Raw genomic sequence first — 14,546 nt, 5'->3', positions numbered from 1 at the left:
TCTGGCGACTTGTCAGCATTAATCTTTGACATTTTGATCTTTTGTCGACCCCAAAGGTCTACACATGCCTTCACCCTCCCAAGTCTGGTATCTGTGTCGCTTGTTGAACATGATTTTCATTTAAGTGGCCATTTAAAGACATCTACGAAACCCAAAATACAAGTATGAAAGGGAAGTGATTTATCATATGCATTAAACCTCAGGCAAAAGGAGACCCTGAGCATCAAAATATTCATCCTTCTACTTATATTAGATTTAAATCTGACACTTGACCTTACAAGAGGTTAAAGTAATAACGGCTAAGAATATCCAGGCAGATCTTCACTCAAAGAAAATCAGAAAAGGCAGTTCTGTTCAGCTTGATGAGAGCCTTAAAATTCTCTTTGTTTTTGGTATTTCAGGTATTCGCTTAACAAAATATCATGTAGATTTCCTTTCATTACTGGCGAAGCTGTAAAACCACATAGTTTTGACAATGATTCAACAGAAAGTTTTGCGGATAAAATGCAATAAACTAAAGTAAAAAATAAAGGAATGCACATCCAGGTACTTAACCATGGACAAACATATACTCTTTCTTCAACAGAGCAACAGGCAAACCCTCACCACAAAGTAAACATCCTTCACAGACATCCACCTACAGTGTATGAGCAGTATCATTGCTGTATGAATAATGGGGGGTGAGTGGAGGTAGTAATGAGGCATGATAAAAGCGAGGAGTAATCTGTGGAGGCGGAGGGATCCGGTGTATCCGCTCCCTGAAGCCTGGTTCCTGATCTCCGTGCCTGGTTCTGTTCAGGCTGTGAATGAAGCCCATGTGGCTCACTGCAGTGCGAGCGAGCGCTCATTAAACTGCAGACATCATCTTAATCAATCTCTCCGATGTCTCAGCCAGGCTCTCCGCCAAACATATGTGTGCAAAATTTACATTATCCACGCGAAAGCATGCGCAGGCCCGCTCACTTTCAAATAAACATCTTTAATGATTTGACATACATACTGTATGTATTTCTAAGTTAATACTGTTTTGAATACTGGAGTTTTGCCAGAACAGAGCGAGACCACTGATGAGGTTAAATGATCCTGATCATAAACACAGACCACTGCACCAACTGCCAACTGAAGGGATAAATGAGGCTGAATTTTTAATCTCACCATCCCTGGAATGGCATTTTGGCAGCAGCAAGGCCAACCTCTAATACGGTAGCAGAACCAATAATCAACATAACTAGCTGTGTTTCTTAGTATTAGTTCTATTATTATAGTATTTAGTACTTCTGAGCCTAAAACTGTACAATAATATGGCAACTTTCTGAACAGTATGTCTATGTCTTATGCTCATTTTCAGGTTCATACTTGAATTTTGGGTTTTTTCTTGAACATGTTTCGCTTTAATGTTCAAAAAACACATTATTTTCTCATCCTGTCCGTCTGAATATACCTATATTCACCTTCTGTCTGAAACGCTAGAGAAAGCCCACTCTGGTCAGCATTGTTTGGGTATTACAACTGCACTCTTGGCCTCTCTACACCTTCATTGCAGCCAGGGAATGAGTGTAACAGCACTGTAGCAACACTTTCTACCTATATATACTATAGTTGTGACGTCTGTACAGAAGTTCTGACAGCTTGTTTAAAAAGGTACAGTTTCTGATAACGGGCAGCATGCATTTCTCTGTGGATTGAGATTTTATATACTTTCACAGTATTTATGTAGCATCTTCGCCAGCTCTGTAATCAAAACTGGCATGGACATATCATTTTGTACAATATGGGAACTTTAATGTCCTTGATGTGAAACAGTATCCATTCTCTGGAAGCTTGCAATCAATGTTATTTAGCTAAAACAAGTGCCAATACAAGAGCACAAAATGACACTAAAACAATACATTTTCTAATACATAATGATCAAGAAAAGCAAGCATCTGATGATCTGTAATAATCAGCTTGAATACAAAGTTCATGCAAGTTCGACAAACTGTGCCCTGTTCCATAAAATACACTGTCTGTCTGACTCATTACGCTGTTGAGCAGTTGTCAATAAATCACGATATTGCTCTTTTTGCCAAAGAAAAAATGAAAAATAAACAAGTTAACTGTGCTGAAGAGATGGTCTAAACACCAAACCGTCTGAGAAGTACGTATTTTAGATTACACACCATGGATGGAAAAAATGTTGATTAAGATAAAATGCTGACTTTATAAAACGTAGATTAGGCTACATAGGCTGTCTGTTTCAGATTACAGTCTCCTGCCCTTCTGCTTTATCCGGTATGTATTTTGTAAGAGCACCGTCGCTGCATCCAGGGCTTAGTCCATGGCGATTGTGACCGGTTTAACTTTTTTCCCTCATATCCCAGACACAAACAGGTCACCTCATACAGCAGTTTGTATTGATTAAAAGTGATAAAGACTTTTAGTAGAAAGTTGAATTAGTCAGACATTTTATAAGTAGTGGGATTTAATTTAATTTTTAAAAAATTACTTCGGTGGGATAAGACTAAAACCAGCGTACCGATGATATCAGTCTAGATTTTCAAGATTGTTTCCCACAGATGTGGATAGAAAAGTATTTCAAAACTTACTAAAAACAAAACAAAAACCAAACTTTTATCATTTCTGTGCACATTTGCGGGGATATCTTGCTCAAGCAAATGCAGAGGAGTAATTACTGTATGTTTTATCATACTGGGAATCCCTAAGTAGTATGTGCTGTATGGGAGGGGGCCTGAGTTACTCCTCGAGGCACGAAAGAGAAAGGCGCTGCTGGAGGGTTTATTATTTGGGTTAGCTGCATTTTTCCCTGTTTACTATGCGGTTTTAATTGTGGTCTGGCTGCGTTCGCCTGAGGAACACGGGAGTAAGCAGAGTGAGGGAGAGAAGAATGTCAGAGACAGCAACTTCTCTGCAGGACGCGAGGCTACGCTGGGAGTCCTGTGAACCTGCCTTACCCCTGGATTGGATTTCAGCAGTGATACAAGGAGGAAAAAGGGGAGGATATTCATGCGTCCAGATCTATGTACAACCCAAACGGCTCACTCACTCGTTTATTTTTCTTGATTTGGTTTGTTCCAGCTTGTAATAATTAACAGGTTTTCACATGTGGGAGCAGAAGAATCCAGACTAGCCTTTTGGCCACCCAGCAGGTGCCAAACCACCTGCGCCTGCTTCCCCCTCGGAGACACCACGTCTTCTTCTGTGTCTCTTCATTCATCTTTTTTGGCTGCTTTGGATGGGGCCCAAACTCCCTGAATTCTTCCCTCTGTTTATGGGAGAAAGGAGCCTCCACCTTGGGCCCTGAGAGTCTTCGTGCATCTGACGAACTTTCCCCTGCAGCTAAGAAGGAGTTCTGACCCTCATCCTCCTTTGGTTCAAAATGATTTCTTACCCAAAACAAGAAAAGTGCATTTACTCTGCTGCCTGTTGTTTTAAGCTCAAAGTTGTCATGGTAATTTACACCTGAAGTTAGCTGCTCCGCTTTGAACAAACGTACGCCTCCTTCCTCATAAATTCCCCTAAATGTATCCCAGGGTAATTTTAGCACAGTGAAACACACACGCACTCGCCTCTTCATACAGATAAACACTCATTAAGAATAAAGTCCAGAGCCTCTTAAAGAATTAGTGCACTGTGAAGTCAAACTCTCCATTTATGGTCCTCCCTGTGGGGAACAAAACCACAGTGACTAACACAGATCAAAACTTATCCGCGCTCTGAAAGGGAATTGAGCGGTCCAGGATTACAGGGATTGGCTCATTTTCAGCATGGACACCTCTGACCTTTTAAGCTGGCTATTTGGAAACAACGGAGGAGTGAACGTATAACGTAGTTCAAGGGGTCAAAACCAACTTTCGCCATGTATTCAGTCATTAGTTGTTTTTTTCAACTTGCTGTGCAGACCACAAACAAACTGGTTCAGATATTTGGAATTAAAAAATAGCCAGAAGGCCCAAAAAAGGACAGAAAGGCAGAGAAGATATGAAAGTGAAACATAAACAGAATAAATGAACCCAAATTGGGGAAATATGTGGCACAATTAAGGCAAATTAAGCCAGAGAAAGAAACCTACACCTGCTCTAATCTCCCTCTGTAAGGCTTTATTAACTAACTGAGAGGAGACATGCTGACGGACAGCCTCAGCTGCTCTGTGCTGCCTAATCCACAGTAGTGAAAGGTGATCAAACGTCTCCTTCAGCCCCTGCTCACTATCCAGCCAGAGCCAAAAGGTTACTGCACCGCTCGTGGCTCGGGGGCTTGAGTGATCGGCCAGCTCATCTACACTGACTCATGCAAGCATGTACACACACAGCGCTGAACCTGCCTACCCCTAGAGCATGATCTCTTAAAAGGGAGCAACACAAATTCATAAAATAATATATGTCAAAGAAATTAAATCAAACAAGAGAATCAAAACCAGAGGCAACAACAATGCCCACAGGCATGCACTAAGGAGGGGTGTGATTAAAATTTAACCAGGAACAGATTCATGGTAGGTCTGACAAGAACTGCCACCTCCTGCAGAGGTCTGACTTTTTACTGACACTCAGCAGGACACTGGATGGACAAAGACTGTCCAAGAACGTGGTTCAAGGCCCGGGTTGTGTAATTAAAGCATTATCAAAGATTAATCTGATCCAAAACAACAGCATGGTTTTCATTATATCTGCAAAGTCCAGGTAAGCCTTGTACTATAGCCCCAAGCTAGCCTTGATTAGCAACCATTTGTTTAGCACTGGCACACTAAACTCATGGCATCACTGCAGCCTCATTACATCTGCAGGGAAACACAACAACTTCCAAGTTGTTGGTTTTTACATTCATTTTGAGGAGTGCATGCTTGTTATTTCTTCTTACCTTCAAAGGAGAGGAAGACTCTTGGCAGCGGCTGTGAGAGGCTGGAGACCCCCGCGGAGAGGAGAGAGAGAGCCAGGAGAGCCATAGCTAACACCAGAGGTGGCCTGGCCAACCCCTCCGGCCTGCCCATGACTGCACCGCTCAGGAACCCGACCAGTCAACACTGCCTGTAGGAGGTGTTTGAAAGAGGACATTTTAAAAATGTAGTTTTCCCTTATATTTAGAAATATGGAATATGACTAAAAAACAAAATCCTCACTAGCTTGAGTTTTTGTGCTTTTGTTTCTTTGCTAACTAGCTTCTTTGGTTGTTGCTATTCCAAACAAACATTTCAAAATCAGCTAACTGATATATTTACATTTGTTTGAACTGCATTTTGCAGGGCCACACTTAATATTGCAATATGTTATTTTAAAACAGTATTAACAGACTTTCTTGGCCACTCGGGGGCACATTGCTAACGACATACAAACACTTGTGCTAATATGTTAGCAAACCATTACACATATGGCAGACACAGTGACATTAGCATCTATTTGTAGTCCTGTACAATACGCGCAGTCCTTTTGGGTTGCACTCAACGCAAGAATGAGATGTTTGTTTCTGCTCCTAAATGCTCCACTATGCTCACCAGCTAATCATTAGCCTACTAGTCGCTAAAAAGAGGAGCATATCTTTCCCAGGGTCCTACGTTCACCTCTATATACACTTAATATAACTCATTGCAGTTGGTTTTATGGTCTTAATAAGTGAAATGTTTAATGCAGACCTATGTTTCCCTGGGTCAATATGGGGCTTATAGGCTTCTGATGAAAATGACCAAATCAGTGCTTACAGAGCAGTAGTTTCAAAACAACACAATGTCTCGGATCATACTTACATAATTTAAATACAATTAATTATGCAAGAGAACAAAAATACCACACCAAGAATAGACACGTGCAATATTTACAGTTAAATCATCAGTCTGTCAGGTCCAGAAATGCCGACATATAAAGTACTGTATATTATAGCACAACACTATGCTGAATGAAGACATGGATGAGAGCAGAACATGTCAGTTAAATCCCATCATTTACTATATCTTTGCAGATGTATGTCTCTTAAATATGGATGAGTTAAATCTGCACAAAGATCTGCCCGAGAAACGTCTTCCTTAGCCTCCTCTTGTTCCTTTTCCATAACAGGACAAGAGCAGCTCCATTATTGATAGAGGCAGGTACTGTACTGCCTGCGGGACACTAACTCCTGCAATGCAAAACTCCACTGCTGGAGACTTTGCCGTTTTAACCACCCAAACTGGCTGTTACAGTACCTGTGTGCAAAAAACACATTGCACTAGATAAAGAGGATGTTTCTTTCACATGCAAAAAGAAAACACAAGGGGGGTTAGATCTCCGCTCTCATGGCTTATGGATGTGCAATGAAAAATTGATGGCCAGGAGATAGAAAAGCCACATGATTGCTATGAAAATTTCAGTTTGGGGTGTAGTGTACAAATAGGTTTTGATATGGGTGTGTGTGGTGGAGTGAAGCGTGACTGATATGAAGCTGAGGTGGATTTCTACAGTTCAGGTGCATACGGAGAACAGATGGGAAACTGCAGAGGAATGGGATCTCTTTGGCTGCGCTGGAGAGAAATAAAACAGCATGGGGTTTATCCTGGCGGCCCCGGCCTCTGTACTGCAGCACCTCTCTGCTGTATCATCCGTGCACACGCACACACACATGCACACACACACACACACACACACACACAGCCAGCTTCAGATCGGGCGTCTCCCAACACTTTGGGATTGCTCCTCTGACCCTTTTACTGAGGCTCAGCACTTGACCTGCTATGGCTTCTGTTGCCATTCTTCTAAGGGTTGGTTCACTCACATTACAATATACCTGTAGTGGTATGAAGCCATGCAAATAGCGCTGGTCTCACTTGCTTAAGTTTGAGATATCAGTCTGAAATTTATGCCTCCATCACAATAGAATGTAAGTAAATAAACTTAAAGTAAAAGTCAAGCCTCAAGTTTCAATTTAGTTATTTTCCTGTCAATTGCAAGACTTTCAAGGCTTTGAACTTTGTCCATTGAAATTACATTTTCATTTCAAAGCTGTGTTAATAGCTGAGAAAAAGTTCTTTGGATGCACAATCACATTTTCAAGGTATGCGGCCGAACTAGACCCTGAGGACTTAACCAGGTCAAAAATGGAGCCTTTATAGCTTTCAGGTCTCACAGCAGCTAAGGCCATTTTGGTGATTTAAGTCAAAGTTATCGGTCTGCAGCTTTGAGAATAGGGATAACTTCTTCAGTGCAAAGTATTTTGAATGCAAACTTTAAATGCATTTTTAAATGCTGTGTGAGAACCACAAACAACAACAAACACAACAATGTGTCGAAATGTGGGGGTTAAAAACAAACTAGGAAGAACTACACACACAGAACAGTATGCTAGAAAAGATGTACATATTTGATAATTCTGCATGCTGTGATTTACATCCAATTGGGACCGTTCGGCAACGCAGTAGGGAGTGTGTCTTTCATGTTGCGAGCAAGAAAGAAAGGGTGTGTAGCACATATAACTTTCCTGCAGGAGACTGGAGTTTGCACGCTGTCACAGACCAATTAACAAATGCCTTTATATTAGCCTTAACCACAATGTTTTCCCGGACTTTAAGCAAAGTGTTTTTGTTGTTCAAACTTAATCTCCCAACCTTGGTTTATTGCCAAAGCCATTATCTTCCCTTAACCTAAACCATACTGCAGAGCCAGAATTTTAAAAAGCATTGGACTTAAAAATAATAATTGAAAATTTAATGTAATCTGGTATGCTGGCATTCTTGTCTGGCGTTAAGGTTCAGATACGACTAAGTAAAAATAATTAGCTTCTTCGTTATCTTAGTGAATTGACCCTTTTAAACTGTCGACCGTCCACTCCTACCCCTCCCTGCATGCCCAGAGGGATGGGTGATCTCCCGGGGAGAGGCTTTGGCGTGGAAGCGTTGGTCGCACAGCTGCTAAACTCATCGTCAAGGGAGTTTCTAAGCGTCCTATGACATCCCACCAGCTCAGGTTTAGACACTTCCTTTGCTTCTTCCTTTGATGATCACCACTCCGAGGCATGAACGAGCTCACTTCCAGCCTCCCTCGCACTTGTGGAGCACTTTAACGCTCGCCTGGAATAATGGGTCTCCCAATAAAGACTTGCAATAATGTTTGTTGCCATGAACAAAAATAATCGATACTTCAATTAATTACGCCAAGCTCTTCAAAGGCCAGAAATTCCAGCGCAGTCGGCCAAGGAATCTCTGCGACGGCAATTAAATGTCTCCACAAAAAGGAGGTCAGCTTGAATGAGTGGAGAGTTACATTTCCAGTGGGGTGTAATGATGATTGTGTTTATTGTGCATTCCTTGGATGACAGCCTAATGAAATTTCCATCTCACTATTTCAGGGGGAACTGCTGCTTAAAAACTAATACTGATGAAAGCAGAAAACTGCATAGCTGCACAAGCAAATCTTTTTTTTCTCTCCATCTCTCCAAACGGGGTCTGTGATTGTTTGGCTCCCATCTGGTCTTGTTAATGCTTTAAACACATGAACACTACTTAACGACCAGAGACAGAAAGTCCTTCCATCTGGATTTATGTTTGGTAGATTTAATTATTTAGTATTTTGGTTTAATTTTTCCTGGACTGGAGGATTTAAATAGAAAACAATTCTCAAGTTGCTCTGGCTGTCCCAGCTCTTACATGATGGTGTGTGTGTGTGTGTGTGTGTGTGTTCATACCACACCCTGTCATCCAGTTGACAGCGGCTCTGTTACAACCACACGTTCCTTCATACACATGACTAGCAGGCGCAGTTAGTGTGTGTATTTTAAGTACTTAAACTTGTCGTACTGATTCAATGGTTTGAATCTTATGATCGCGGCATTCAGACCTTGTGATCGTAAACAATCCTCTTCACAGTGTCAAATAAGGTTTTTACTTTTACTTACAGTCAGAGAAAATGAGCCTCTGAGTAATACAGCAACTGCAACAAAATCATGACTCATATACAGGAAATGTATATCTGAAATAGACCAAATGAAGCATGCCACGGTAGTCTGATGTAATATTACACAAGTTTTTAAAAAGAAGGAGCGGCAAGTTTACTTCCAGTTATTCTCACTGGTGGGACTCTGCACCTGTTAGCCTCCTGCCCACCACCTCCTCCCTGCATCCATTGTGCCATCTGCTCCACTACAGTACGGTACAGTGGTGCAGTACAGTACAGCACAGCACAGCACAGCAGGTACAGTATAGACTCTCCTACAGAGACAGGATTATGATCAATCCCTGGTCCAGGACTCACCTTTTCAGGAGCTTCCTCCAGGGCGAGTCCCACTTGAACAGGCCAGGTACCAAACCAAGATCTGGGTCTTATTTATCCCCTTTAAAAAACACCTTGTTTCCAGTTTCCACCAGTGACACCAATGAGGAAAAATGCTGCTATTCCATCTAAGTGCTCACAGAGTAGGCTTGACTGAGAGAGGAGAGGAGACGAGAGAGGGAGGAGAGCAAAAAGACAGAGAGGGATGGTGTCCTATTACAGACTCTCCACTGAAGTCCCCCTCCCCCTCCTCCTTCTCCTCCTCCCCCTCCTCCCCACGCCTCCCTTCCATGATCTTCCCCTTTCCCTCCCTCCGTTAACTAGACAGCAAACTTTAACACGTACAGTTCGACACATCAGAAAGGTGGTTGTACCTCACGCAGAGAGAGTTCAGCCGGAAAATGTCAGACTCTTTCAGGACTAATGATATAAAGTTTGCCCTCCATGATATTTATTAAAACCAGACATTTTCCATTCGTCTCTATTTTGTCTGCATATAAGTGTCATCAGATTTTCTACAATAATGATTCAGTTTGTAAGTATTTGCTGGAACCATTTTAACTACGCAAAGAAATTATGACTCAGAGATGAAGTTTCATGTTAAAAATGGTTGAAGCAAGACTGATGTTTAGCAGGTATGCTCTCCATCATTGAGTCACTTAGGGGAACTCCACAGATTTAACACATTAAAGTCTGTTTACAGGTCTTGTTTACTTGTGCTGAAGGTCAAAGATTCAAATCATGGAGATACATGACTCTTCAAGCAGGTACAGCTCTTTACTAAATATGTTACAAAAGTTGGATACAGATTTTTGTGGCTCAAGAGAGGGCTGCTATAAATCTGATAAATTGCCCTAAGGGATGCCACCTAAATCGGTGTCAGTTGGGGCTGAACACAAGAAGTTTGAAAAAAGTCTGGGGGTGTGGATAGAAATAAGTTAATCTTGCATTGTGGTGAAATGGGGAAATTAGCACGCTGGGCTTTTTTTAAACCAATCACGATCATGCTGGGCCGTGCTTAGCCCCAGTTGAGGAACAGTGCCCCTGCAGTAAGATAGCAGAGATAGTTGAAGTGGACATTTGGCATCAGCTTATACCTACTAGTACACCGGCTAAGCCAGACAGGAAATAAGTTCATCTCTATAAACCAAGCCCCCACAGCGATTTCCAGGTTGATCCAATAAGGAAGTGCTAAAAAATGCAGTTCTCCGAGCTGAGTGGCCACTAGGGGCAGGTTTCATAATAGAGGAATTACTCATTGACCCCATGTTAAACAGTATAATTAAACCTATTTAAGGCCTGTTACAAAAAAACATTCTAGTATGTATGTTGAGGTCATATCTCCATGACAACACTGTATTTGTACCAGACTAGTTTTTATTTTATCGGAGGTTAAAGTTTATGAATAATTAGGGGCGCGGCCTCTTGAGTGACAGCTAGTTGCTGGGCCTCACTTCTCTTTGAAGGTATACATCAGCCAGATGGACGTATCTCCCTCTCCCCATCGTCACATCAATACCCTTTTTTGGTAAGAGGAAATGAGGCGCAGTCAAAGTCAACTTTTGCGACTGCCATAGGCGAGGACGATTGCATCAAGCTGAGAGAACATACCTCTGCGGGTATGCTACATCCATATTTTATACAGTCTATGCTATATACAGATACCTGCATATGAACACAGAATATGCAGTGGGACAACATTTTGGTATCAGAATTGTTCTGGTTTCTGTTTGTGCTGTAATCCGTTTATAGTATTGACCAATTATGTTTGGTGGCCTCGGATTGCAGCTGGCTACACCAGAACCCCAGAAATATTGGCCATTGCCCCCCGGAGGCTAACTTGAAAGATGTTCCTCATCTCTGCTTCAGGCTAGCTACTCAAGGCTACATTAGCCACTAACGGTGTTACACACTCACATCTCAGACTCAACTGTCAGCGGTCGAATTGCACTGTGGGTGATGATTGCACCAGGACTTGACAAAGAATAGCTTGTCCATGATCATGAATCTGGAAATCCTATTATGAGCACAATGCCAAATTGGTGGAGTACTCTTTAAGTGTGGTTGCATGCTCACATTTGCTAATTAGCACTAAACACAAAGTAGCCTACAGTTGAAGCTGATGGGAATATCATACATTTTGACAATGAATTCATGTATATGATGGCAATCCATCCAATAGTTGTTGAGATGATTCAGTCAGAACCAAAGTGGTGAACCAGTCAACATCCCTAGAGCCATGCAGTTAGCGTGACTAAAAACAGCTGAGTTATTCTTTTTCTCCTTTGCTGATGCATACTTTCGTAAGCTGCCCTTAACATTCAGTATATTCAAATATCCTCCTTTGAGAGATCTGGCCACAGACGCGATGGGTTTCATCATCATAATAGATAGTGATTTTAAGTTATAACAGGACATTCTTCATCCGATGTGGTCAGGCATAAAAAAAAAAAAGATGAGGATATGCTTTTGGCGAGAGAGGCGCACTCCGTTTCAAACCAGGAGCACGCAAACCCTGACATCAAGAGAAGAAATAACACTTAACACACAATCGCTTTAAATGGGCTCAGTGGGAAAAGCTTGCTCAGCACAGGGATCTAAAAAATATTATGTAGAGGCTCTTAACCATGCCAAAGCTGCATCAACAATAACAGTTATTCCAGTACAGATTTGTAGCTTCAACACAAGCCCAAACCAGAGGAGTCAGGAGTCTGGAAAGACTTGGACACTAGAAACATGTATCTGGTTTTAACTATTTCCATACTGAGCTCCAGAGAGGGAAACTATGCTCCGTTAGCATTTTTTATGAATGGATGCATTTGTGTTACTCCTGAACCGAATGTCACATGTCACTTCACTGCAGGTATGAACCAGGACGTGAAGGATTTTACACTTTTGGGCTTTAAGGTAGAATTAGAGCGTTTTGCTAATACCACAGCTCAGGAAAGGAAGGGAGTGTGTGAGCCAGGTCTCTGATGAAAGCATCTGACAGAGAGAAAGTGAACTGGGGGAGGGAGGGTGGGGGGGATCGCCAGTGGCTGAGACGGGAAGAAATAATTACCCTTCTCTCTGACAATGGAGCCTGATTTACGCCTCTCCAATTAAAGTGTCAGGATAGCCCACTAGCAGGTTTTCCATTGGGCCCAATTGCACGCTCGTCATTGGTGGAGCAGGAGAAGAATGGGGAGCGAAACAGAGATGAGGCGTAACCTTTACTATCCCCACAACAGAGCTTCAGCTGTAAATTCATTTAATGAGTGTGATGAGGCAAAGAGAGTGTAACTGGGTGACAATCACCATGCAGGTGTAGCGTGACATGGTTATAGGGATGTCTGTCTTACATTAAAGCAATCATAAATCAAAGAAAAAATGTTTGGCAAAATGGTTTATTTCAAAAAATGATGATGTTTGAACACAACAGTCTGGTCACGCAACATCTCTGTTACACAATGCACAGGTGGCAAAGCTTATGGCGTTGGCGGGAGTTGCTCATGCGATGCTCCTCTCTTGCTTGATCTCTGCCATGCACGCACGCACACACACACAACCTGTCCCTTGTTAGCACCGCAGATGTTCCGCATTTGTCACACTGACATTAAATGTGCAGGCCAGGGTCAGAGCGGCCCTCCTTCGACGCTAGCCATATCACATGTACTCGGTAGGATCACAGGCTCAACTGTTAGCATGCTAATACACTAACCACTGCTGTAAAGTTTTATTATGGGTCACAGCTTGCGTTTCTTTTGTGGTTTTGCCCTTTCCTGATGGACCTAAGACTGTAAGAAACATGATCAGCTGAATACAGGAAATCCATTCATTTCCTATAAAGCCGAGCAACCAGAAAAGCTCACAAATCTGTTAACCAAGAAAATTTGTTCTTCTGTGGTTTGTTTCTTAGCCTTCCAATGACTATCTTTCTTTTTTTTTTATCACATACCAATAGCTTTGGTGGGGCTGCAACAAGTCATCATTTTAAGGTCCATTATGCTCATTTTCAGGTTTATACTCATATTTGGGATTTCTATTAGGATGTTCAAAAAACATTTTTTCCTATACTGTGTGTCTTGATATACCTGTATTCAACCTCTGTCTGAAATGCACAAGTGCCTGTCTCTTTAAGACTCCCCTCCTGATTGCTCTGATTGATTGACTGTATGGTTGTGACATCACAACGTAGAAGTCTTGAAGGCTCGTTCAATGACAGTTTATGTATACGGGCTACTTTGACAGTATTTAAACAGCCCCTCAGGATGCTTTATGATAAAGAAAGAACTCACCTGGGTATGAAACTTTTAATTGTTAATTAATCTAATTGCTATCGTCATAATTTACTGTTTTAGGCAAGACAATGTCAGAAAATAGCAAAACAAATCATACATTCCCCAAAAATAAGGTTTTGTCCCCTTTAGAATGATTTAAAATATACATTTTTAAGAAGTTGGAACCAGTGAATGTTGCTTTATTTCTACTCCATTCAGTGCTGACAAGTCTATTCTGAGTTTAATGGACTGCTCAACACACTCCGAAATCTGTACAGTAAGAAAATGTTCCATTTAATCCTGAACCTATTGAGCTCACAAAGCAAGCAGTCATAAAAATACAGCAAAAAAAAAAAAATCATCTCAATTAGCTGGTTTGACAATAGCTAGATAATGATAAAAATCAAGGGGACAAGCAGCTTGTCATTTTCCAGACGTATGCCTGATTGAACCTCAAACTGATTGGTGTGCTGCACATTCCCAGATCAGGGCAAGAGATCTGATTGTACACATGTTCATTCCATCTGTGCAGCCAGTGTATACTTGTGGCTGACACTTCTGTAAGCCCGTGAAACTGAGGAAAAACAAAAGGCAGACATGTGAATAGTGGGTACGCTAATTAGCCGCTAGGCACCAAAGGCCAGATCTGATTAATGCTAAACAGGAATAGGCAGCGCCCTTCACTTTCAACAGCTCACTCTGGGAGATTAATCGAGAGGTTTAGCCACCCCTGCGAAAAGAGGTGAGGAATTCTACCAGAGTCACGCTCCGTGTCAAAACAGCTTGAGAGAAATCTCCCTGCACCTCCTTCTCTGTGTCTGAAGTCATCAGCTGGAATCCATACAATACTGTACCAGTACAGGGCTGCATGCTGATGGAGTCCGCTCTCTGCTCTCTAATGTGGAGTAACTGGGGCTGAAAAATGAGATGGAGTGTGACCTTCTCTGTGAGAGGGTCATTTCCATAATGGGAGGACATCGGCTGTAAAGGAGCTCACGCTGCAGATGAAACAAAGGTTCAGCACAGACTGGCACAGAGAGGAGATGAAGGTGAAAAGAGAGAG

General features: G+C 41.9%; 1 protein-coding gene across 1 annotated transcript in view; it reads right to left on the bottom strand.

Moving 5' to 3' along the window:
* The window catches only part of sema3c (sema domain, immunoglobulin domain (Ig), short basic domain, secreted, (semaphorin) 3C), a 43,391-nt gene extending 34,024 nt beyond the window's left edge, over positions 1-9,367 (bottom strand). Inside the window, exons 1-2 of the mRNA XM_083935203.1 lie at positions 9,207-9,367; positions 4,855-5,021 (exon numbers count right to left, since the gene is read on the bottom strand). Of these exons, the coding sequence (XP_083791329.1) occupies positions 4,855-4,984 (130 nt within the window). The 5' untranslated portion in view covers positions 4,985-5,021; positions 9,207-9,367. The remainder of the gene's footprint in view (positions 1-4,854; positions 5,022-9,206) is intronic.
* Between the last annotated feature and the right edge of the window lie 5,179 nt (positions 9,368-14,546).

This window comes from Echiichthys vipera (genome assembly GCF_963691815.1).
Source record: "Echiichthys vipera genome assembly, chromosome: 20".
Taxonomy (NCBI): domain Eukaryota; kingdom Metazoa; phylum Chordata; class Actinopteri; order Perciformes; family Trachinidae; genus Echiichthys; species Echiichthys vipera.
The sequence above is the reverse complement of the archived record's forward strand: the minus strand, read 5'-3'. Positions and strand labels throughout refer to the sequence as shown.